This window comes from Nicrophorus vespilloides, unplaced genomic scaffold (genome assembly GCF_001412225.1).
Source record: "Nicrophorus vespilloides isolate i.1.1-1 unplaced genomic scaffold, Nicve_v1.0, whole genome shotgun sequence".
Classification (NCBI taxonomy): Eukaryota; Metazoa; Arthropoda; class Insecta; order Coleoptera; family Silphidae; genus Nicrophorus; species Nicrophorus vespilloides.
The window spans coordinates 25,288-52,836 of record NW_017096725.1 but is presented as its reverse complement, the minus strand read 5'-3'; the positions used below and the strand labels follow the sequence as shown (position 1 = coordinate 52,836).

Sequence of the window (27,549 nt, the reverse complement as noted above, 5' to 3'; positions counted from 1 at the left end):
AATAAATAAGACCAAAGTCGTCAATTGTTTCCATCTATATAGTTTCAGCATAACACAACAACGGTAATCGAATTAAAAAAAAAACTAAATGAAGTATAAGAGTATATAAATTTCTCACGATTGTATTGTTTCCTCTTCCTTTCACCTCTCGCATATTGCATACATATATACGTACATACATATATATATAGATACAAATAAAAACAAAAGAAATAGCAGTTGACATGATCGATAAATTTAATTAATTAATTAATTGCCTATTGGTAAAGTGTGTGTGTATATATATATAATTTTTACTGATGCTCCTGCTCAAAGATGTCAATTCCACATATCACAAACATCGGAGAAGAAGAAAAAAAATATGATATTAAGATCGATTACAAATAATTATTACACGTGGTGATATTACAAAAAAAAAACTAAAGAATATGAAGAGAAGAAAAACAAATTAAATTAAAAAAATAATAATTATAATAATAGTAATGTATAAAATGAAAAAAATTATGAGAAAACGAAATAAAGGCGTACAGCTATGTAGAAAATAATAATTATTATGAAGGACGAGAAAAAAAAAATATAAAATATATATATATATATGTATATATCTTAAGCTATTTACTTTTTGTGCACACGCACGAATTGTTATGTGAAGAATTACACGATGTACAAGAAATTAACTTCTTCTTTTCTTTTAAATATTTTGTTTTTTATATATATATATATATAGATCATCATATTGTTTGTTGTTGTTGCTGTGTCGTTCCGAGGCGGCGCGTTCCGCACGGACACCGACTTTTACATTTTCTTTAAATTTTTTTTAATGTTAGGGTTGATTTTTTTTTGTTGATTTTTGTATGTTTTCAAATGTTCAAACGCTTTTTTTTTCTTTCCTTAAGTGTGTGTGTGTGTGTTGTATGTATTTATGTACGTACAGACTCGGATAACCCGGGCGCAAGTGTCTAGTACCTTGTAAAAAGAGTGAAATCTTTATATTGTTTTTTTTAGTATATTCTTTTTTAAAACTTATATTCATGTTGAATTGTAGTTTACGCCGGGTCTGTGCAGTCGTCCGTACAGGCAGGCAGTCACAGGTTCAGTTCGTTCGCTATCTTACTGGCAATATTCTTAAAACCAATACTAGTACCTGAAATACAGAGAAAAAAAAGTTGATTAATTCATTTGTTTCATAATTAGCTCTATTTTATTGTACAATTGTAATCAGTTATTTGTTACTAGAAAATTTAAACTGAAAGAAGTAAAATGTACTTAAAGTATATAAAAAAACTACTCAACATAATTGAAAGTTTCTGAAACTGACACATTTTATACAACTGCCAGAGAAATTATGAATTATTCAGTAAATCAGATATCTTCGATCAGAAAAAGAACTGAATGACATTGATATAATATTGATACATTATAATCAGGTAAAAAACAAGTTTGGTGGAGGCGCCGGGTCATACGTTATATTCCTGATTTTGTAAAAAACTTATTACACATTTCTTTAAGTTACGTTACTTTTAATAAATACATCCAATTTTATTATAGGTATAATTTTGGAGAATTGATTGTAGAATACGAAATTTTCCTCATCAACCTTACAGTTCAAATTATGTAATGCATTTTTAGCATTAAATAAAAAGATATCTAATTGAAAAGCTAATCAATTTCTACAGCAAAATTGAAGTAATTAATCATTTGGTAAATTATGTCCGATTCGCAATATTTTTTCAAATTAAGAACTTAATTAGATCATGTAACAAAAATGTATTGCAGTTACTGAATTATATTACTGAAATATATTACTAAATAAATCAATGCAAAATATGCATATATGAGCCAATACTTGACATATACAATATTGAGAAATGAACTACATACGAATTTTCGAACGAATAAGAAAATTGAGGTCAGACGGGAAAAAAAGAATAAAATAAATAAATAAATACCTGAAATTCTTTTAAACCGGACTCCGTTAAGTGAGAGGCGAGGTAACTTGCAAACTTCAATTTCGAATTGCACCAAACTGTCCGTGTTCGGATCGCCGTGAACGCAGAGCAGCAAGAACCGTTCCCTCTGCTCGTAGTCACAGTTGTTCGCATCTAAAACTTTACATATTTCGGTGACTATTTCCTTTGGCGTTCGGCTTGATGTTGTTTTCATAGACCAAGTGAACCGCAACGATCTGGGCTTTACTTGATCGTCGTTCTGATTGCTAACGACACTGTAACACAAAAAAAACACAAGACGTTTCTCTATGAAAAATTGCAGTCGCATCCGCCGCCAAAAGCAACATCGTTGCATTGACCTAAACCTATAAGGGTATAAGTGGACGTTTTTTTTTTTTCAAATTTCCCTCTCACTTCATCTTCAACATTACTAAATATTTTCTTCGCAAAACGAAAAACATTTTCGCTCTAATTTTTTTTTATTAGTGCACACTTACCCGCTTATAGGTACAGGAGAATTGCCTTGTTTAGTGGCTTGGCCAGGCTCTAATGCCCTGAAAAGAAATAAAAAAACAAAAATGGATGAAAATGAAAATGGGTAGAAAGAAAATGAAATAACATAAAATAGTCAATGGTGTGTATTTACATAAAAAAAGGAGATCAGATTACAGTTAAAAAAAAATAATAATCATAATTAAAAGAGAGAGAAAATAATAAGAGGAAATAAAAAATAAAAGAACTAGATTTTTGTTTGTTTACAGTAAATTGTTTTTTTTTTGCTTCAGAAAAGTTATAAATTGATTCTAATACATATCGGCAAAATATGTAGCGAAACAATAATAATAATAATATTGTATGTAATACTTTGCTATCGTGTTTCACAATTCGCTTCTGACTTGTCTAAACTATGTTCGCTTCGAAAAAAAAAAATAATGAGTATCAGTAATACTAAAATATATCTATATAAACTATATAACATGCGGTTAATTTTCGTGACAAAATAAAAAATACACCGCAATTATTCTGCAATACATATATAACAAAACAAATACTTTTCGGGGGGGTTTTGGGGGTGGCGGTGGAGAGAAAATGGTTACTTAATTATGTGAGAAAAAAAATATAGAACGAAAGAAAAAAAACGTAGTAGTAGTAGTAATAATCATAATTAATTAATAATAATAAGAGGAGGGTGTACATTTACTTAAAAATATAGTATGTAAATGGTATATAATAATTTTGCTTAGAATTACTAATTCCGTAATCGCTTATAATATATTTATATATGTATATTTTTGTCTATTTTATTTTTCTTATTTATTTATATTTTTTTTTGCTTTTGCTTGCTTGCTTTTTGTTCTCAATCAAAATCTATTTGTTTGTTTGTTTGTTTGCTTGCTGCTGTCGTTTGTTTGTTTCAATTCCGTTGGTTTATAATTTTGATTCCTAGAAGTGTTCTGGATCAGCCCTTGCTTGCTTGTCTGTCTGTTCTGTTGGTTGAAGTTGCAGATTGGTAGTACTACGCTGAACTTGCGGTGCGTCCCCTCATGGCCCTTACTGGTTGACCCTGAACCAGAAATATTTTTTGAACTAATGTAGTTAGGCCGATGGGGACGCAGCACAACTGCACAGAATTAATCCCCGTCCCATTTACATTAAGCACATTTAAAAATATATATATATATAAACACACAGAGAGAGTTTGCACGAGAAATAAAATCAAGAAGTCAAATCAAAGAGAATCTCATGCGAAATACATATACGTACATATAAATATGGAGAAATAGATATATGTAAATATACATGAAACGCAATCAGCTGACATTTACAGACAATGCACACATAGCGCTTTTTTTTTTAAGTTGTTGTTGATGTCTTCATCAAATAAATAACATATTGCAGACAATAACCGTGAGCGAAAAATTTTGATTTTGAAGCTGCCTAAGTAAAATTATCCTTTTTTTCAGATTGTTTCTTCCTGTACTTCAAACGTACAAGCTCTTATGGTTCATATCTTTAAAATCATATGGTTCATATAAAAAAAATCAAATGAAAACATGAACCATAACAACCTGACGCCAATTATTGATATTTTACATTCAGGATATGAAAACAAGTATGTAATAATAAACCAGACACTGATCAAGTTCTTCAATTCATAGACGAAACAAAACGAAACAAATGTTTTTTTTATGCAATACATTAACAGCTGCTCTATGATGACATTACAAACGTTGATGTTCGATACTATTATTATTTTTTTTGTATGTATGTAATTGAATCACCCCTGAAAACCTCAATTTCCATGAAAAATTGAGATTTCCAAATGAACGTGATCGGGCTATATTATATAAACTATGAGTGAATAATAATAATAAATACTAGTAGGATACCCAATTGGAAGAACTCTTCTGGTTCGGGCATGCATGAATGTCAACTTACCGCTTGGAGAATTTTGAACTGAGTTTCGAAAAGAATGAGGTATGTTGGGACTGTGACACGTAGTTCGCTCTGGGTCTCGTCTGACCGGAATGGAAAGTGCTACGTGAAGAAGTGTTCCTGGGGAAGGCGAGTCCTCTAGATGTCGCAGGAGATGCGCTGGTCCGACTGTTCCGATAAAACAAAACGAAACACATAAATTAAACGTCCTTGCAATTCGCACTCTACTCAGTGCACAATAATACGGGGTTCATCTAATAACAACAATAACAACAACAACGTTGCACAGGTTGTTCTCTCTAATCAACATTCCAGAGTTAATTCGGAAATTAAAATTAACGTCACTGAACGGTCTATGAGTGTGTACAGAACGACAATCAATGAATCAAATGAACCAACAAAAAAACAAACATGTAGTATATATAGAATGTGAACACGAGACGACAAAGTTATTATTGTCATAGAAAGAGAGAATGGGGATGTAAAAGCAGTTCGTTTTCAGCACACAAACAAACGGTTCGGTTAGTATAGTCAAAATTATTTTTTCAGTAATAAAATTTTAAGTAAATAAATAAAAGTAATGAAAAAAAGCACCTTTACCTAAACAATTTTTGGGGAAATATGTGCGAATGGTAGGAGATATACATGATAATGGGACTAAAAATAAAGAAAAACGATCATAAAATACATAATCAAAAAAAAAAACATCAACACACACACATACAAGTAATTAGTGCACGTAACGAAAATTCAACGAATCAAGTAAACGATAATAATTAACAACGACAACTATATATATATATATGTACAATTCTATGGGAGATATAGTTTAGCGGGAGATTTATTAAATAAGCAAATTAAGTAAACTATACAAGTATAAACTCTAACGACGGAGGAAATTTTATTAGAAGATAATCGAAGTGTCCCATTATTATTAAAACCGGATATGCCGTTGGATCTTTACTATATAAATGTGTACTGGACGAATTCTCTAATTGAAGGATTTTTTTTTATATTTAAATTTAAAATCATGCTTTAAATAAACGTGTCTCAATAATTACGAAAAATCAAATTTAAAGGTTTTAGAATAATTAATGATGTAATCAGATAAAATAATTCAGGAAAGGATGCTTTCATCTCGTGTGGTTTTTGATGATCAACTAAATAATTCCTAATCAAAAATTAATTTAAATCTATTTTATAAATAAAATTGGTTGAGAATCTGTAATTCTGATGTAATGTTCGATTCATGAATACGAATTAGATGTGTGATCGTTTGAATGAAAAAACTAAAGTAAATAATTTCATTGAGTTGAGGGAGATAGGAGGATCTCGTATCATGCACATTCATTGGAAGGATGGACGATGATGATGTGTTTAGTGGGATGCAACAACGTACCTAGTTCTCAACGGGTCCGGCGTGGTTTCAGGACCACCACTACTACTGACCGACGCAGATTTTACGTGTCCCTTTCCAGGACGCAAACTATCCCCAGTACTACCTAACCCCCTGTTCATGCGGTTAGCATTAACAAATTATTATTAGTGATTCCACAAGCCATGTTATTTATATAAATCGAAGAATTACACACGCCTTCCTTTCTTAGCTCTTTACCCTCTCACTAGCGTTACGCAACAAATACAACATATATTCAATGACTAATATTCGACAGGGCAGCGATATGCAATTCTCGTACGATCTTATACGTTAAATATTATTAATATTAATGGGTTAGTAATTATTTTTTTGTAGCAGCGTTTGTATTTGGGGGGTTAATATTAAATATGGATAATATTCGCGCCATCTACTAAACATTGGTCTGATACATACATTGGTATTTGATCTGGTGCCATGTTCGTCTTCTCCATCGAGTTCGACTTGCCATCGTAACTGATAGTGGAACGTCTGCCGACCGATCCTCCTGAAGTTAGAGGTTTTGCGGTAACGGTGTTGCTCTTAACGACAGTGCGAGGCTTACCTGGACTTTGAACACCTGCAGAGAAAAAAAAAAGACACGTAACAATAAACAACGATGTCGCGCAAACGATGATAAAGCGATAAACTCACTGTTTTCAGCGGTTGATTTAGCTTGGGCGGTCGCCGGTCTGGTATTGGTTCTTGCACTGTTCTCTTTTATTGTCGCACTATCGATTGTGTTCTGTCGCTTGAAACCAGATCCATGATTGTTGGTTTGTGGTACAGCCACTTGATTACTTTGAGGTCCTGCAACAAAAAAAAAAAGACAAAATAAAATTATTAACATGTACCAGAATATCAAATACAATTAAAAATAAATGAAATAATACCGATCGAACTTGAACTGAACATAAGTTTTATCATAAATTCTTCAATATGATTCATTAGAAACGGATTACATAAAGAAGTGCTCGAACGAAGACCGCCGTGTTTGACGTGTACGCACAATATTCAAGTGATGAAAGATGTCTGTTGCCATGGTAGTAGTTGTTTTCTGAATCGTGGCTCGAAGATGGAGTAAATAAGGAATGATAAAGCGCCTTTGTGTTCGGTTTGCAAGCATGGCAGTAGTAATACTGAAGGGGGGAAGAAAGGCTTAAGGAGGAATGAAAGACAGGTTCACAGAATCAATGAAGGTAGGTAGGAGCAATTTCGCGAAGCTCCCTGCGGCAACAAAGTTTTCGCTGAAAGTTCAACCCCCCGAAGGTTGCAGAATCCCCGGACGTCAGGAAGGAAAGACGACGTCTGCCTTGCAGCAGCAGGGATAGAGATAACGGGGAATTTCATATTAAATGGGATTGTTCGAGGTCTCAAAACAGATGATCATCCCACATCCCAATATACATGTAAAATGACAACAACAGACTTCTCTCGTTTTGCAAAGTTCGATAAGCCTTTGTTTATTTCATAGCCAGTTTTGAAACAACTTAAATAATGAAATTTCAATAATCAACATTTTAGGTTTCCTAACTAATTCTAATATAATTAACAGTGTTGTAAAACGCAAAGTAGAATGACTAATTAGTGTAAGTGCTCTGCGAAAAATACGAGTATTCTCAGGATGAAGTTGAGAGATAAGTGCACAATAAATTGGAACGCTGAATAAAAGGCGAGACTGTAAATGGAGAGTTTAAATCTGTATAAACTCAAATTGAAATCGATTACACAATAGAAATGAACTCTTGGATAAATAATATTAGAGTCAAAATAGATGTGAACTTTAGAATGAATATGGAATAATAAGAAAAGGAATGAATGCGATTTCGCCCACTGCAAATCGTCGTCCCACGACCGTTCTCTGAACAGAACCAAATGTTACGTTCAATATTTTAAGAAAAAAAGGAGACTCTAATTTAACCTAATACTAGACACTTGCTCCAATTACGTTAAGTGTAGCGAGGAAGACGCGCGTCAACATGCAAATCCGTTGCATTCCGATTAAACGTCCGGGATTCGCTATGTGCAAAGCGAGACAGGAAGACACTCCAAATACCGAAACGGTAATTGCAGATTGCTGCTCAGTTAATTTGATCAAGTCTTTGAATGTACTGAAAAATGTGTACATCTCAGTTAATTATCGCACAAATTCTTAATAATAGAAAGAAGCGTTTTGGAATTACATTACCAGTAAAATAATTCAGATTAAACTAGGATATTGCAAGTATTGATTTTCTTAAGACCACTTCAGTCCTCTATTTACTTTGCCATTTTCGTCGCGTGTTATCATTTAATTATTTCGAAATGTTTGCATTATAAAAGTACGTTCCATTATTATATATTATCCATTAATTATTTTGTTATTGATAAAATCGTCCATGAAACGAAGTGATTGATATTTATATAAAAGTCGCTGTAAAATTCAATGCTAATAACATGTTCGATAATAAAAAAAAGAGAAGAGAAGAGAACAGAAATAGATTCGAGGATATAGAAATTGAAGGTGACACAAAACACTGGCTGCAATCGCGAGCGAATTAAAGATTTAGTTCTCCCACACGGGAGGAAGTTGCGTCATCGATGGCATTGCTGCTTTATCGCGATTAAATAAATTTATTTCGAAAGTGGAAGACTTGCCAGACGTATTATTCAAATCCTCCGGTGTTATGAAAAGGAAATACTGAAACGAAGAGTTTATAATATGGATCACATCTGCATAGATATTTCAATATCGTCCTATTTTGCCAACGCAGCAAACCCGATGCGATAAGTAATCTATTTTGACTAATGAAAATATGATGTTTATATAAATTAGATACTTGAATTGAAAATAATCAATTAAATATGTTGCTTCAAATAATTTGTTTATTTACTATATACAAAAATAGAGTAAATAAAGAAATTATCCGGAGTAAATATAAACTAAATCGAAACGGTAAATACATTGTATGTCGAAGAAAGGGACAATTAAGAAAAAAAAGTGTAATTGTCGCCGAAGTAAGAATGAGTCAAGGAAAAATAACGACGCATTCATTCATTCATTGAGTGAATCAACCAACGCTCACGCTATTGATATTGTGTGTATGCAATATAAAAGCAAACGAGAAGGGATTAAATCTTATCGATGTTATCCTTGATTGAAAGGTTAACGAGAGACGATTAGAATAAGTATAATGCTTTATGCGTTTTCAAGCAAATAGAAAAATCTCCATGGATGCACGGATCCGCGACGGTATTGAATTTATTTGTAAATAATGCTGAGATAAAAATAACGAACGGGAGGAAAAATGCCCGATAAAAGCAAACAGTGCGACACGTGCTGCTGCTGCGGCTTTTATTTGCGGCCGGAGGGAACGAACGGAAACATCATTCCGATAAGAAGGTGCATTATTTATTTCGTTCCGAGGAGTTGTCGAAAGATGCAATTTTGTCTTTCGCGCGGATGTTTCGCATTGTCTGCGGGAATCGGATTGGAACGGCGACGACGACGACATTGGGCGGATGGTATATTTATTGCTTCCCAAGTAAACGCAATTGCCACCGACCGCCGTACGAGAACAGAACAACTGGTTCAGCATTGAATTATCGATGGTGGTGGTCAGATGGAAATGCTCCAGTCGTCTTATGGTTTTACATTTAAGCCACGAGCGCGGAGATAAAAACATCAATAAATATTGATCGAGACGTCGTCGTCTCCTTGGAATGATGGAAGCACCTTGGATCTTGTAACAATTAGCAACGACGCGATTTTGATAAGGTTACTGGTTCTAAGATCTAACGACGCGTATGAAACGCGCAAAGGGAAACGAATGCAGGTAGGTAGGTGTTTGTAACAAGTTCAAATTAGACGACGACGCGTGGGTGAGCAAAGTTCAATGAAAGAGCAAGTGCCACTAGAAACTAATCCATATCTCTACTTAAACAAACAACGCAAGGAAGAAAGCCTTCGATGCAGCCATTTATCGTTATTGGCTTAAACAAAGTAAAATCTCAACATTCTAAAATAAGTTGCAAATCGATTGAATAAACAATACTAAATATTCAATATCTACACAATTCAATTACAAGTAAAATGATTATCTAACGAATATGAGATAATTATATTAGATTAACTTATAAGTTACTTTAATTCTAAAATGACCGTAATAGATCAAATTGGGTGTTGTCAGTACATACCTCCACTAGAAGCTCTTCTATTTGGTTTAGCATTTGTAGCTGAAATAGAACGATGTACTCCTCGGTGTGACGGGCTCTGGGCGGAAGGTTGAACAGCTCCAACCGCCTGCTGGCCGGTAATGTTCCGCAAGGATAATGAACTTCCGCTCCTGCTGCCGTCGCTCTCCGGCTACATTAACATTAGAAAAAAGAAAATGCAGAAATTGTCAGAAACGTTGCGTGATTTCACAGGGATGTCGGGGTATTATTTACGTCGGTGCTCTTCCTGCCCAGCAGTATGTACGTTGCGAACACGTCATCGTACTTCGGAGTATCCAGGGAGTTCTCGATGTCCGTCCTGTTGTATCCGAGACAGACGAGCGCTTCGATGCGCTTCTGATCGGACATATCCTGCTCTGGCTCAATGTAAGGCTTCAGCTCGTCGTTTTCGTATCTAAAAACATGGCACGCATGAGTAATCAAACGAAATTCAATTGGATCGAATCCTTCTCCTTCTCATTCTTCGCACCGCTTGCCAAATTACAAAATAAACGATCACCATGACTAGTTAACTATCATCTATCTACAATACAACCCTAAAGACGACTACAAACAACTTTTTTACGCAACGACTACTACGACTCCTAACTAACCAAATAAATACCACAAAGAACTAACATTGATGGATTGAAATGAAAAATTTTGCACTGACCCAACGTACCCCATATTCATCCACTTGTCCTTCATAATTGACTCAAGGGACGCTCGCTTTGTCGGAGTTAGCACCAAGAACTTCTTGAGCAAGTTCTCACAGTCGGTTGACATGTAAAATGGGATTCGGTATTTTCCCCTGAGGACACGCTCCCTAAGTTCGCGCAGTGTCGAACCATCAAACGGCAAACTGCCCGATACTAACGTATAAAGAATTACTCCTAGCGACCACACGTCCACCTCAGGTCCATCATATTTTTTACCCTAAAAACAAACAAAAAGAATATTTAATATATGATAAAATTAATTGAACAAAGAAATCATTTCATTATGAATATATATATATATATATCAACGGTGAATAATAGTAATATCGATCCGTTCAAGGTGGCCGCGCTTTCAATGAAATTGTATACCTTATTCATAAACCCAAAAACATGAAGGAGACATGAATGGGGGGGGGGAGATATATACGAATAAACTGGGCGTGTCTTTGTGTACTAACCTGGAACAATTCTGGAGCTGCATAGGGGGGACTACCACAAAACGTGTCTAATTTATTTCCAGGCGTAAACTCATTCGAGAATCCAAAGTCTGCTATTTTTATATTCATTTCACTGTCCAACAATAAATTTTCAGCCTTCAAATCTCTGCGAAACGAAAATAAATAAGATTATATTCGATTGAATAACTGAAGGGGGAAAACTTTTCGCTCATTTCCGTATGATCGCCTCACCTGTGAATAATTTTTTTCTGATGACAATACTGTACAGCGGAAACAATTTGCCTAAATTTGGCACGCGCTTCTTTCTCCTTCATTCGCCCGTGAAGCACCAGATAGTCGAACACTTCGCCTCCGGATGCGTACTCCATTACCAGGTACAGAGTTTTCTCGGTTTCAATTACTTGAAACAGTTTCACAATGTTCGGATGGTCCAGCATTTTCATTATTCTAACCTGAAACGAGAGAAGGAAGAACGAGAGTTGCGTTAATGATAATGATGACGATGCATTTTGCGATTTGCACGTACTTCTCTAAAGAGTTTTTGTAGGGATCCAGGATTTAGTTGAGTTTTGTCTATTATCTTAATGGCGACCTCTTTGCCAGTGGGAACGTGCTTCGCCAGTTTGACTTTGGCGAAGTTTCCTTTGCCGATGGTCTTGAGCAACTTGTATTTTCCAATGGTTGGTTCCTCTCCGGCCCTAGTTTTGACCCTGTGCGGGCCGGTGCTGATCCTCGTCGTCTCTGAACCCTCATTGCCACTCTGCAAAAGAAACATCTCTGTATTATACACACATCGAACATCGATTCCAATACTACTAGGTCCGCTAGATATCCCATTGTCAACGACTTACGACGTCAGTCAGTGTCAAATTGATTTACCAAAAGGTTTTTTTTCTCTCTAAATATTCACACACACTCAGCACATTCCTGATTGAATAGCTTTACTGTGTTCACCAAAGAAAGGCTCTCATTCTATTGATCCTACGCCATTATTTTATACCATCAAAACCATAAAAAAAGAGTAAATTTGCACTATTAATAATACTACTCCATTATTTCACCTTAAAATACTTTTTTTTATGAAGGTTAATAATCTAAGTTAATTTCAACTCTCGATTTATACCTTGTTGCAATACATTATAAATTTGGTGTTGTAATTTATGCACATGCGAAGCATAAAATGTCTGTACGCAATTTTAATCGCAAGGACACCTCCATTCGAAATCACTCGGCAATTGGTGCAATACAATATTTCGTATAATCTCTTTTTTTTAACATTTATATTATACAAAAGTAACGAACCTGCCACCTGTAAAGTCTCTTATGCCCGTGCAACAGATAGTACCAAAACCGATTGATCCGCAAGAACACGATTTTGAAAATGCAGAAGCACATTGTGCTGCTGTTGCTTGTTACCAGCACGGCATTATTTTCATTAATGAATCAAATCATCAAATTATGATACGATAACGGAGGACACCGAACAGCAGAGAGACAGAAAAAAATGATATCATTATCTTAAAGCGCATAATTAATAAAGCCGTATGCGCGAGGCCGCACATTTCGGGACTCTCCTCCAAGTCTAAGTAAGGAAAATTCCAAGAAAGACGTCCCCGAGCTCATCTCGTCGTTGTAAAACAAAAACAACGAGCCTGAGGACAATTTTTTCCCTCACTAAAGATCCTTTAATAAATAATACCACAATGTGTATTTGTGATAAATTATATCGTCGTATTATCTAAAGTGTGCATTATTTACATGCGAGTGATAAGATTAATGCGGCCGATTTCGCTATAGCCGCAATACAATTTACGATCGAAAAAGAAAATAATACTCACAATGGCAAATCAACTTTTTTTTCCCCCAAGTCACATTATGGATTGTTGCGCTAATTGTCCATTATTTTTCATTATAAAACTAAATTTAAAACTGTTTTAAATAAAAGTTTCAATTGATGTTTTTGATTAAATATGATAATATAAAATTTCCATTGAAGGATTTCATCGTTTACTCACAACTCTTGAAATTCTAATACCTGAATTTCAAGAGTTGAAGGCTTACTTTGAAATGTATGTAATTGTTTTTTGACAAGTAATATGTAAAATTTGAATAACTGCGTAAGGCAATCAATATGTATAAATTACATAATATGTTTGAAAATTGATCGCACTGAATCAATTCGAGAAAATTATCTGTTTATATTATATTTCTTTGAAAACTTGCATATGTTTCCAATACTTTTTAAAATTGTTAGTTTGTAATTAATCAATTCTGAACGATTTTCAAGTAGAGAATGATTGTTGATTGAGTGTACGCTTTGATGGATACGGATTCTGTTATTGTATAATTGGTTGCGAATTAGTGGAAAGGCCGTTCTTGGATTGGGAAAAAAATACATAATTAAAGTTATCTATGAGTCATGTATTGCGAGACAGATAGAGAGTGGGAGGAAACGAGAGAGCGAGATAGAGCGGTTACACGCTTGATAAATTTTCCAACACATTTTAATGAAGGAACCTTGAAATCTCGTGGTATTATATAGTATATAGTATGTATATGAATCATATTTTTTTTTGTTCGCTTTGTTCCTAGTAATAAGTGTTTTGTTTGGGAGCTTATGAGATTTGATTTGGAGAGAGGTGAAACAGCGAATGTGTCGGTACGTTCGGTCGAATCGAATCGAGTAGAAAGAAAGAAATGTATCTTTGATAGTGTGTTTCACCTTGTTTCTAGCTGGTCGCCTGATGGCTTGCCGCCTTACTGGTATAGAGTCGCTGTTGTTTTCGTGGGCATCGGAAACGGTGCGAGAAAGTGGTTTATGGTTGTTGGTCTTTTGCAGGATGACTCTTTCGCCGGCGCTGGACCGCATCTGGTTGTTTCGCACGAAGTCGATGGGCGTTGTGTCCGCCTCCAGATCGCTTACACCGGGCTTCATGAAGTTGGAAACACCGGCGAAATTGCTCAATGGACCACCGTTGTCTGTCGTAGTCGTCTTGAAGCCAATCTTCTTGGGCTTTGTTGCAGCAGCCTCGACGCTCTCCGGCACCTTTGCACTCTTCTTGGCGTTCTCTAGCATCTTTTCGAACTTGTTCAGATTGTTGGTGCGCTTGATGTCGTTCTCGCAGTTGGCTATCAAATCTTGAATTGGGTTCAGACTGGGCACGTCGTTGAAGATCAGGTTGACGTCGACCTTGTCTCGGTTCAGCTGCCGGAAATTGGTCAGCTTGCCGTTACTGTTATTCAGCTCGTGAGTGGCATTCTGCTGATTTCCTGAAACCCTCGTCGCCTGCACCTTCTTCTTGCTCGTAACCGTAGTAGTAGCAACAGTAACAGGATTCAACCCCATCTGCGGAGGAGTCCTTCTTCCGTTCGGCGTATACATGTTAACCTTCCTCGTATCCTCCATCTGTTTCTTGAACGTATCCCTATATCGATCCAGATACTTTCCTCCGTACGTGATCTTATCTCGATGATTCTTCAGCAACTTTATCCCGATGTCGTGGCCTTTCTCGCACTCTGATTTCTCGGACTCGCTCATAGTTTTACGTAATTTCGTGTATTTTCTGTTTTTTTTTCTGCCTCAAAATGTTAATCACGCATCACAGACGTACCGACAACACCATTTTATATTTATAGACTGTATATGTTGTACATACACAAACTGCACAATACATTAGAACTACGTTATCTGCTCCCCTGATAACACCTATCAGGTAATATAAAATTGCCCTAGAAACTAGCGAACATGGCGGATGGGAGGAATTCAACGTATATAAGAGGAAAGAACAGAAAATCGACGAGCGCGAACTGCGAACACAAAACACACCGAACACCGTGCATCAACCGAGCAGAGAGAGAGAGGAAAAAAAGGAGCAATTTTATTGTTATATATGATGTAACAAACGTACGTTCTACGCTTGCGTCCTAGCAACACACACACTCCAAAAAAACAAAAAAATAACAGAAATACAAACAACCGTACATTTATAATTATATATATATAGATATATAAACCGTACTATGACACGAAATATAATTACCGCTGTTTCTTTGTTTCATGATTTTGTTACCGTGGAAACGTATATCTTCTAGATTCTAGAATGTAAAACGCAAGTGATGGACGCAATTAGTAACGTATGCGTTACCAATTAAAACCGACGCTCGATTAGCGAAACGCCAAGGGTTAGGCAGGAATAAATGCAAGGTCAATTGTGCTGCAGCTTCTCGCTCTGCATCAGTCACAGATTATGCGAAATTGCGATAAACCAGCCATTGTCGGCACGCCGCGCTCTTTACTTTCGGATTAGTGCCACGGCACGCGCGAATATCTACCCGATACAATCAAAATGTCAATGCAAACATCTCCTTCAATAACGTTATAAACATGATTTTGTCCTTAAATCTTAAGTCGACATGCAACTTGTCGATCTGTTTGTACGAGGCACAAGAAATCTCTATAACTACCGCCGTTTGTTTTGTGCATATTATTTTAGAAAATGGGTTATCAATTTCATTTATCTATTAATATTTGAGTGACAAAAATACATCACTAGTTCATCTGTAGTATAGTTAAAGATCTCGATACTAAAAAAATCATTTGCCCATGAAAATTTCGATTAATCACTGCGCAATACTTGACAAGTAAATTGTATAAATGCTTGTAAAATATATTTTTAGACTACACAAATCTCGTACATATATATATAATATTTAGTCGAGTTGTCAATTTAATTTGCAGTTTATGCCACGTGTTACATATCCCGTTAATAATCGAGTGAACCTATTTGAATAGTGTTTATTTCGTTGAATAATGTCAATTAATAATAAACGTCAATGTTGGTTGCATAAATTTAATTACAACAAAATTGCTATCAATTATGTTTTTAATAGTTGTGCGTTTCATATATTTATATATTAGTATGTAAATCAATATATTGATTTTGTTGTTTGTTTATTTGGATTGACATGAATACGAAGAAATAAGTGATTAAATACAAATACAATTAAAAAAATTGCATGTGATGTGCATGTACGTGAGAGTAAATTGAATCAAATTCCATCAACCTAGTTCTTGGTTAATCATGTCGTACGTACTCCATTCGCCGTAATAGGTGACGGAGAGCTCAATACACTGTATGTATGTGCATATGTGTGTGTCTGCAGAATTGCAAACAAACATCGCGCCGCTCTACGTTCCTTTTTCGTTGCTATTTCCACGCATTCATTCACCGTATCGCGATGCTCCATTTACACCTTTTCCACCATACACCGACGACGAACTAACTTCCTTCTGCAATCTCACTCTTTCCAACCCAATTGCAATTCCTGATGCTGTATAAAAAAAAACCTATCCTTCTTCTCGTATCCACCCTGGATACGATAACTTAAACCTTCCTTCTCTAGCACTTAGCAGCAATTGAGAGCTTTCCGCGAGGCGGTTCGTTGTTTCCTCCTGGCACGTCGCCCAGACGACTCGGATGCATTTAAACACGCCTCCACCATATCTATCTTAGCTCTCGAGCGGAAGGACCTGCACTTCTCTCTATAGACCAGTTATAAATCTTCATTCGTTTATCAAATTCCCCGTGAGAAAGCAGAAACATTGTCTTTCGTTTCTTTACTTATTTCTATGTTATTGCTGATACTGCAATGTCATAGTTGTGAGCTCCACGCCCTCTTATGTTTTTTTTACTTCCCCTTCAAATGCCACTCCCCAAAAACAAGTACACTCACTCAAATTAAACAACAAAAAAACAAGTATTCCAAAATTGGCAAACTAATCCATTCTCAATGCAATTATTCACACTCAAATATCCTCTTCTTTTTGCTTACGCCAATTAGAAAATACTTCTTTTGTGCCCGTGCAAATTGTGCCACCTTGCATCCAATATTTTATTTTTTTGTCTCCGAGCAGGAAAATAATATTATGCGCCTTGTTCGCTTTGAGAGTGAATAGTCGCCCCCCTTTTTTTTTCTTTCAAAGCCCTTCCGACGGATTTCGGTCGATAATCGTATCCGGCGGCGCGCTTTTCGGCTGACTTCTCAGAAAATCGGGGTAGTCTTCCGAAGCCCCATAACATTGACCTTCATTGTCTTCCTCTCCCATCCAATTATCTCCAGTCAAAGTTCCGAGAACCCATCTGCAATTTACATCCTTTCGCAAATCTCTTCAACACACATCCGCGCGCAACTCATCTTCCGTATGCATAAACATCAAACTAAAAAAAAGAGAGTCAGGTGAAAATCAATTCTCGAAATGAACCAACAAGGACACTTATTTTTTTTCTTTAAATATAAATAACTGTGTCATTGCAATTGATTGTTAAATTTAAACTTAATATATTGACGGACACACGTTTATTACGGAAAAAATGCAAATTTATGAGACGGATGTTGTTGTTGATGTTTACGCAATTCGCTTAGCAACGCGTTTCCATTTGATTATGCAAAATTAATAAGTCCCATTGTTTCAAACAATTTGCTGCTACATAATGAATCCGCATTATCTCGACTATTAGATTATATTAATGTCACCTTAATCAAACAATTTGCTTTTGAATTGGAAAATTACTCGAAAAGAAGCAAACCGATACTCTTTTATAAGGAAAATCCTTGGAACGTTAATACACCAAAAAGTTATTGGTGTACGTAAGAAAATAATTATCTGCTATATAACTAAACAAGAAATAAGGTCATTTATACACGTGTTAAGTCAGAAATAGTGTGTACTTATGAACATTTCACACGAGCATAGTGTGTGTGTGTCAGTATTTTAAGAAAATGCATGCAATAACGCTCTCTCTAAACGTACACATAATAGATTTACAGCAAGAAGCACTTATTTGCTTAATGTATTTGTTTGTTTTTGCAATCATCGGTGCTCACTTTCAAGCACATTTCAGAAAACACATCAAAACTATATATCTATATATAATTTTGATGTTTAAACATCAAATATGTTTTTACAACTATTTATTTTTTCTATTTTCATATTAAATTATAGTTGTAGGAGTCATTAACAATAAGTTCGTAGTTCAACTTGCGTGTCGTGAGAGAAAACATCATTAAATTATTTTCGAAGAAATTCCAAAGTAGTTCAATGTGTCACAAGATAAAAAAAAACTATTCCAGAAAATCTTAAATAAAATAATATTTCGCAATGCTTTACGAAACAGTTGAAAATTTTGATTACTTCAATATGTTATTGTTTAACAAAAAAAAAATACAGCAATCTAATAGTTTGCAGATTTGTCGTCCAACTTATCATGAGTAGACTTTATCTTATAAAGTCAAGGTCGGAGATCTCAATGTTTATATACTCTTTAACACCGAGTTGGTTTTATTGGTAGATATGACGCACCGAATGCTTCCCGAGATATTTCGATTAGACAATGTAAAGGGAACGTTGCTAACAAACAAAAAATGTCTTCCATGAAGTTCAGAGATGATGCAATTACATTTAATATGAAATAAGCTATAATCATAATATGACTCTTTGAGAAGTTGTTTGGAGGAGATGATGGATGAAACAGAAATTGTCAGCTATAAATCCGAGATTGTGCTTTTATGATACGATTCTTACGATGTTGTTCGGATGCGGATGAAACCGAAATTAACAAAGATTGTCTACCTTCTTGTGTTTAGCCCCGACCACAAAGGGCAGTCCATCGACAATGGCAACCACCACCCCATTCCTACCAGTCGGTTTTTTTCCGCCGTTCGGTATTTGATGATGATGCTGTTGGGCCGCCGCTTTGCTATCGGTGCCGTTGCTGCTGGCCGATTTAGCCAAAGACTTTGATCGTCTCAAGAACTTCAACACCTGATGCTTCACAGCATCCTGCGATCTAGGAGCGGACTGTCGGATGGCAGCGGCAGCGTCCACCTTGCTACCACCTACACTTGACACTTCGTACATGGCTTCGAAACAATCGAAGAAAACAAAGAGAAGAAAAAAACAAAACACCACAATGCACCGCCCGCACCTTGCGACCACCTACCGACGACTGAAACCTCTCTCGTTGCACCGCATTCAACGGATCATAATTATAATTAGAAAAAAAACCAGTCGGACAGTCATTCACTGAAATCACCGCGAAAAATTGCGTCTTTTTACCAGCGAATCCCGTATGTCTATGATGAGCAAGCAAGGAGCACTTGACACGACGTGTTTCTTTTTAATTTCGCGTTGCGCTTATGCAATTTATTTTATATTTTTAAATTTTCGCAAGCGGAGATGTTAAAGTTCAGACACTTGTTTACAGATCACCTAAGAGGGACTTAATAGTGTCGTAGGAGCGCATGAATTAATCAAAGTTCACATTGCGCGATGAATCGGTGCACTGGATGCGCGCCGCGTGAAGACGAAAAGCAATTCGTTGGGAACACATTGAAATAATGTCGTAAAAGAGAGAGAGAGAGATATCAGAGAGACACGGTTATCGCGATTTCGGAAAATATTATAACACTGTCAAGTTTAATCCTTTCAGAAAATGAGGTAGCAACACAGCAATTGTTCTTTCAAAAACTTTTCTTCTGCGGACGATTCGCGACACATTTTCAATTCATCCCCCTCAAAAGTCTTCTTCGTTTTTCTTCGCGTTACGCAACGGAAAATTTATGTTTCATTGTGTGTGTGTGCGTTTTTCTTTTCTGGTTGCGCAGAATCCCCGCACTGTCGCGTCCGCTGCCGAATGTTAACTGTTCATATAATGCACAGCCGGTGGTTTCACGCGCCTCTCCTCTGTTTTCAACACCAAACCGATCTCCCGACGACAAAAATCTGTGTGTTATTTTTTTTGTTTGTTTGTTGTTCATATATTCCCGACGCCTTATCATTTAGCACACAGAGCGGATGAGCACAGCAGCAGCATTCAGTCAGTTATTATGTCATAATAAATTTGCGTGTGTGCACACACACACACGCGTTTCTTTCCTTCATTCTGTCTATCTTTCATTCAATAGCGACGGTTTGTTTCCGAGCGAGTGCCCACATCCCTCAGAATCAATAAAGTAAACTCCCCAACACGATGTGTTCAAACATCCAAAATATACCCGCTCTTTCGGTGTACATCGAAACGATTTCATGCAACCTCCATCCATCCATCACCTCTCTCTTCTCTTCCTTTTTCCCTGTTACAGCTCTATAAATACTCCACCATCATCATCGTCATCATCCCCCGGACTATATTTAAACACTTTTCCAATTTTGACACGGATTATATTTACTTCCACCAACACAATTGAATCATTCGCATTGCCAATGCATATTTGCATACCAACCTTGCACTTCCTTTTTCAATACTCAACATTATTTACACCATTATTTACTTTATATATATACGTGCACTTGCGAGGTTCTTTTACACTATCAATAATAATCAGTCTATTTAACAACTGCTAAAACGCTTCATCAATCAACATTTGTGATGACTTTTATTTCCAATTTGCTGACAACAATAAATCAAAGCCAACAATAACAAATACAGTTCGATTCATTCCATATATGATATCAAACACTATTAATTAACTATCAATATTAAATAAGTCTCTTCAACGAATGCGAAAAATGCAATATCAATCAACTTTTTTTTTTCAAACTTGCTGACACAACAAAGTACCAAATCAAAGCCAACCTTATAATTAAATGAACATAACAGAGTTCCTTTGTTTCCATTATGGAAGTCGATGAAAACGGCATTTACCTAAGTATTACAAACTTTGAATAAACGTGGATTGGGGTGTGTTTTGTGTTACACAACACATGGACGAGTTGTGAGGCTAATATTAGATACACTCCTCCAAATTAGACGAAACTAAAGGGGGGGAAAACATCGGAATGCTTTGAAAACAGATCAAATGAAGTGTGTATGTTTTTTTTGTACAATTAATTAACTGTAAAGAAGGTTTAAAGTTGTACAAGCTGTTTCTAAATACTAGCAGTTAATATTCGTCTTATATTTTGTCATTTTTAAGAGTTAATACAGATTTAAACTTTCCAAGATCTTGTTCGCTTCATAAGAAATTTCGTTACTCGTTTTAGAAAAATTGATAAATAATTTAATTAGTTTAAAAAAAACCACAGAAACTTTCGTAAAATGAAAATCAGATCTTATTCTAAATTTATAATTTTCATAGTTTCTAAAATATAAATTTGTTTTTTTGTATATATATATTTGTATCATCAAGTAAACTTTGCTAAAACAAATTATATTGTTTTATAACAGTGATATTAAGTTGTAGAGCAGTTACAAAACTCTTTCTTCCGCATTAAATCAAAAAAGTAAAACTTTTCGATCAAAGTTTGTGCGTCGACTCTTTTCTTTTACTTCATTTACTGTATAGCTATTTTTCTTGGATTGAAGTTGTCGCATATAAACTAGCATTAACTGTACTTGAAAAAAGTAATGGTTTGTCTCCAATTAGAGTACTTAATAGAGGAAAAAAAACACAATTAGAATAGATAATATATGGCGATCGTGCACACAAACGCCTCGTCTGGTATTTAATATTCAATGGACCGGAGCCCCTGAAGAATATTTTATTGTATTCTATATTTGGCGTTTTGGCCTTGATTGGAATGTGTTATCGAATGCTCGCTATAAATATTGTAGACTGTGTCGAACGCGTTTTTAGTCCTTTTATACAAACGCTCGCTATGTCCGTTTGTTTCCCCATTGAAAACTAGCTCCAGATTCTCGAATAATAAGCATTGAAATGAGCTGTTTCTCACAAAATTCTAGTCTGAACCTCAATGAAGAACATTCGGTTAATCTCTTCGAACACGTAAAACCGATTTCGATTAGCTGCGGATTGGGATAGATCGCACGCACGATTAAAGAGAATAATTGCATTCGCTGACATAATTAGCTGTCGCCGATTTCGGGAAGGCGTTGAAGTGCCGGAGAGAAGAAACTCTCGTTCATCTCTCACTCAACTCGGACGTTGTGTAGTCATTCCTATGGCGAAACCGTTTATCGCTACTCTGTGATGATGATAATAATAATACTGGTTTCGAACAACAACTTTACGATTTCCTCATTGCCAATCGCATATATATTGAAAATTCGCCTCTTTATTTATCATTTATTCTTCTGGTTTCCTCTCCGAGTCTAATTTATTCCAAGGTGCACGATCACAAATAAAGTGGGCAGAATATCAAATACCGAAAGCATTACACTTCTGGATTTGAATTATTTGCCTTCTTTTTTTTCAATATTTAGATTTAGTCAATAGCGAAGAAACAACGGCCTCTGTGAAGATCACAACACAATACACCATGTTCAAGGAACACCCAAAAAAGGAATAGCATTTACAACATGTTAATTCTCACCCGATTTGGAAGCTAATAATTATTTCCTAGTGCACTAAAAATTACAAGATATAGACTTAATAAACTTTAAGTAGCAATAGCTTGAATTAATTCTTATATAATTGTTCAATCTAACAAGGCATTGCGTCCTCAGTTCGAATTTGGTTACTAATATCATAATTGAGCCGTTCGTTTTTCATATGTTGCTTCTTACATAAATTAACGGCTTCGTCCCAACATTGTTTGTAAATTGATGAACTACATTAATTCTGTTTACATAGGTCAATTAGACCGAAATTATGTAATCGTTGCGCGGATTCCGCTGGGAAAAGGAATTTCTTTCTTATCATTCCACAATCAATATTGAATAGTAACTTCAATAATCCATAAAGATCGGACACATAAAGAAGCGACAAAGGATGGAATTCCGAAAAAGAAAAGCAACGGTCTGTGCTCGTCATTCTCAAGGTACAACAATAACGTCAATATTAATGATGCAACTGTAAGTCACCGATGTCTGCAGCACTGAAACCAGACAATGAATACTTCTGCAATTGCAAATCAATACTCGATGTGCCACCATCAGCTCTCCACGAGAGAGTTCGAGCAAATAAATTGTAATGTTTATTTCTCTATGAATGGATATAAAGGAAATACATTCAAATATATCATTTTCTAAATGATTTAACATTTGCAATTCTCTCTCTATATTTATTTACACTTAAAAATTACTCTTCGTAATTGATTTTTAATGCTTTTATACAATTATTACTCACGTCCAAAGTGAGAACAAGAGAAAAACTTATTAACGTCAATTTTCTTTTACTTTTCTTAAATAATGACACACGATGAGTGTAATTACTCGAGGCAGAGGTGAAATCACACACTGTAACTCAAACAACAATGCACATCATCGTCACAATTGAATCCTACTTTCTATCATCATCCACTTACGATAAATTTAACAATTCGGTCATCATCAGACGATCGCAACATCACTCACTTCCGAACAGATTATATTTCGTGAACTTGCGCGTACGAGAATGAAACAATTCTGGTGTCCGGCGAAAAAAATAAATAATGAAGAAATAGTGAAGGAAAAGAGAGAAAAGATCAACAAGTGTAGTATGAGTTTCAACACTGCTAATTACGAACGTTTCATGGTTTGTGGCAAACTGGGTTATTCGCTTTGTACCGACCGAATATATTACAAATATTATCATATATTGAAAAAGAATTGCTAAAGAAAAATAATAATAAGAAATAATGCAAGTTTAAGTATTATATTAATAAATTTAGAGAGAGAAAAGTATGAAAATTTAATAATAATTAAAATGATTGTAGTTCGAATTAAATTTATCTCGATAATTAATTGATGTGCATGAATTTGAAAGTGAGCAAAGTGGAAAATAAATAAGTAAAAATAATTAGTAATCGTGCGGCTATAAATCAAGAAGATAACATATAAATAGCAACTGGATGGAAACGGCATTAGCATTGATACAAGTGTGTGAATGTGTCCTAAGGATCTGTAAATATTTGCCATATTATTATCACGAGCATTGAATAAAGGAGTCCGCTCTCCTCTCGCTCTCTTATCGTTTTTTTTTTGTTGTACCCACTGTATCGGACTGGATGGAATTCGTCGTCGTCAATTTAAAGAGCACACGAAAACAAGAGACTGAAAACTTCGAGCTCGAAATCCCAGCACAAATATTAATTGAAATATGCGCGCTGGATAAGATAAAGGACAACAATAAAAAAAAAGAGAGCTAAACAAAGAGTAATGAGTGTGTGTATGTGTGAGAGTGTATACTGTTAGTCCACTGACGTAGTAGTACCTGTTTGCAAGGTGATCTCTTGCTTGTCCGACAGACGGAATAATAAAACCCGGCTGGTTTCGGGGGCTCTTACCTTATTAGTTGAGGTTGCAATGTAATGGAAAATAGGCCTAGGTTTCGCCGAGTCCGTGCTTAACAATTTCACCGGCGTCTTGGTTGCTGAAGCGTCTGCACCACCTCGACTCACCTCCAGACTTTCGGGGACCGTCTGCAGCGTGGAGCGCATGGCAGCCGACATGGTCCCCACGATCTTAATGCTCACACATTACCTGACAACAGAAAGAAACAAAAAAAACACATAACATATAAAAACAAAAACTTGCGACGAAAGAGCAAAAACATCCATTGAGCTTCGTCGAGTTCTCAATGGTATTGTCTTCGCGACGCGTGGGACTACTTCACTACATTACCGGTAATAGCTGCGCAAGCTTTGATACAATTAATAACAGTAAACATCGGAAGGAATTATGTGCACACTTATTAAACCCGAGGTTATTGATTTCCTTTGGAGCTGCTACATCAAAACCGTAACACGAAGATAACCAGATAACTCGGAACAAGTTAACATCACCACTCCCAACAAGAATAACGCAAAATTTAGATAATTAACATAATTGAATAAATCGACAATAATGAATACGATATTTGATGAATAATTCTACATAATCTGTTTCTGCGGAAAAGCGGAGTAACCGATATCACTTAACCGATGACGAATGAGCAGTAGCAGAACATGCTTTATTGTTGCGAATCTTCATATTACATATTTATTAAAACTATAAAACAACAACAAAAAAGAAGCTAGTTTCTTTTAGTACACATAGTCTCCCGTGCAAATGCCGAACAAACGGAGGAATCAGCGAAACTCGCGATTTTGTAATATAAATAACTTTCGGTTACACAACGGATCGTGTTTTTTAGAAAGCACGTACTATATATTTAAAAATAAGAAAACAAGCAATTGTTGGAACCGAAACAAAGAAACAGATTTCATTAACTCGTACAGTTTCAATAACACATCCTAATTGATTAACGCGAAAATTGTTAGATTAGAAAATTAATTTTAATTAACAAATGCAATTAGTATGAAATTTTGAAGTGAAGTCTGAATAATAACATTAAAGTAACAGCCGATGGGCACAAAGGATGTCAAGAAGTAACACAAATTGGAAATAATTCCGAAGAATTAGGGGAACTTAGGATTCAAAGGAATTAATTTGAAACTCAATTAAACTAGATGTAGCCAATCGATAAATGAATATAAACATTGATAATAATTTTAAACTTCTTTGTAGGTTTCTTAAATATTAAATGATTCATAATTTACTTGATTCTAATTTTAGAAAGCTAATAATTATAGGAGCACACACACCAAGAAGAAAGCAATTAATTTTGGAATTCAAGTGAGCACAAAGAAAAGGGGGGCATGGACCACACAATTAATCAATAACAGACAACTTATTTAGATAACAGCAGCGAATTAAAACAAAGAATCAAGTTGATTTTCTTTTTCAAACTGATGTCTGGTTCATGCTTATCTTCAAGAAAGTTGCGAGGAGATTAAAAGGAAACAGAACAATAACAATTGTGATTAAGGCAATTTGAAAATGAGCCAATCAATAAATTGAATGTTCCAATGCGGTTGGAGTGTGGATGGGAGAGGGGTTAGGTTTGTTGCTCGAGGGTAGACACTTAATTTACATGCAATTCTTTTTTTTTTTGTGGAACTTCGAAATGCAGCAGACAATTATATTAGTTTTAAGTGTTGAGTGCAAACAATACAAATCATATTGACCCGAATAGATGTGTGTGTATATTAAATGACCACATGAAATGTCAAAGAGTGTAACTGTACATTGGGATTGTGTGAGCAGATTGTGTCCAAAGGAATTTTCGCTGCTTTTACATAATGTTATGCGTGTCTGTGTGTGTTTGTGCAAACGGAAATTGAGAGGTTGACGGTTATTTGTTTGGGGTGGTTTCGAAAAAGGGGGTGTCCTTTCAAAGGATAAAGACGAAGAAGGATGGGAGGATCGCTCGGCGTTTACCAAAAGTTTAGTCGATGTGTTAATATAATCCAGAAGAATCGGTATTAATAAAATATGAAAGTTTCTACCTTATAAGGATAAGTGTGCTTAAGAAAATTGATCTTTATGCGCAACTACATAGCGATCGTGCATATGCCTTTTATAATTGTATTTGTTTTAATATATGTATGTATATATATGTATAAAGGTATATGTAGATGTGTGTCTGTATGTGTATATACGTATATATAGATATAGTATATATATATATATATGTATGTACGTGTATGTGTGTGTATATATATATATTTGTAGCTGGGGCTTATCACATACATACAGATGATATATATTCTGTGTGTATGTGCCTTCTTTATCAGTGCAAATAATCTGGGCTTAGGATGCACACGTACTTGTATATATAAAATGCGGGTGTGCGATAAACCCGAAGTCACTCACTTCACTTACAACCAACAAATAACGATGTACTCTACACTAGTGGGTCTTGGGGCAAAACAGGAAGAGAACTAAAAATGTCAATATTTTGTTAGAAACGAGGGAGGCCAGGGGGCAGACTGCAGCCCAGAGCGAAGGGCTCGAAGGATGCGAGACGGTACTCACCCATAAAACGATCCAGTTCATTAAAATATCCCTTCAAATACAGACACACACCTCAAAAAAGCATACTTTTACACTTCTACAAAATGGCTGTGCCCCTGTACACACATTCACCGAATCGCTCTACGACATGCGGAACGTGGCCGAAGAGCCAGCAATACAAGATTCGAAGAGCGGACGTCCGTCGCAGATCTCTGCCGACGCCCGTGACGTCATCGAGCAGTGACCGACGTTACGCATGCGTTGACTCATACTCTCTCTCGACCCGTTTCACCAGTGGCTCTCAACATCTGTTCCTTCTTCATATTCCTGATTCACCACTTCTTCTTCTTCTTCTTCCTACACATCCATATCTTTCCAACAACCAACATAATAATCTTCAACATCCCTAATCAACTCCACTCTCATTCCAAACTACTTCTTCTTGGGATTACCAACATCGAATCGATGCTTACCCGAAGCATGTAGAAAAGTCGAGAGGATGAAATACTATATGAAAGTATTCGAACATCATGAACATCGCAAAACGACTAACGACTTCTTATCATAACCATCCATTCATTATAATCATCAACAACTATCATT

The 27,549-nt window shown here is 35.6% G+C and overlaps 1 protein-coding gene across 13 annotated transcripts; it reads right to left on the bottom strand.

Annotated features, from left to right (window-relative positions):
* Positions 1–703: 703 nt before the first annotated feature.
* On the bottom strand, positions 704–27,131 carry LOC108557992 (serine/threonine-protein kinase MARK2-like). Of its 13 annotated transcripts, none has more exons than XM_017914765.1 (16): positions 26,968–27,131; positions 26,760–26,873; positions 24,396–24,595; positions 11,697–11,930; positions 11,402–11,622; positions 11,171–11,315; positions 10,667–10,929; positions 10,228–10,408; positions 9,976–10,144; positions 6,454–6,609; positions 6,217–6,379; positions 5,785–5,895; positions 4,389–4,553; positions 2,447–2,503; positions 1,950–2,224; positions 704–1,144 (listed from the first exon to the last, which is right to left on the bottom strand). In XM_017914765.1, the coding sequence occupies exons 3-16, from the start codon at positions 24,558–24,560 to the stop codon at positions 1,086–1,088; spliced, it is 2,364 nt and encodes a 787-aa protein (XP_017770254.1). In that variant the 5' UTR covers positions 24,561–24,595; positions 26,760–26,873; positions 26,968–27,131; the 3' UTR covers positions 704–1,085. The 13 variants fall into 13 exon arrangements, with proteins under 13 accessions (XP_017770254.1, XP_017770253.1, XP_017770255.1 ...); XM_017914764.1 differs by having other exon boundaries at positions 24,396–24,591; XM_017914766.1 differs by having other exon boundaries at positions 24,396–24,591; positions 26,806–26,873.
* Positions 27,132–27,549: the final 418 nt, after the last annotated feature.

Excerpts from the sequence above, each read along its gene's own strand:
- LOC108557992 (XM_017914756.1), bottom strand. The coding sequence starts at position 14,708 with ATGAGCGAGTCCGAGAAATCAGAGTGCGAGAAAGGCCACGACATCGGG. Across the intron at positions 10,409-10,666 it reads ATGAATATGGGGTACGTTGG|ATACGAAAACGACGAGCTGA; the intron begins GTCAGTGCAAAA and ends CCATGTTTTTAG. Across the intron at positions 10,145-10,227 it reads TGGGCAGGAAGAGCACCGAC|CCGGAGAGCGACGGCAGCAG; the intron begins GTAAATAATACC and ends ATGTTAATGTAG.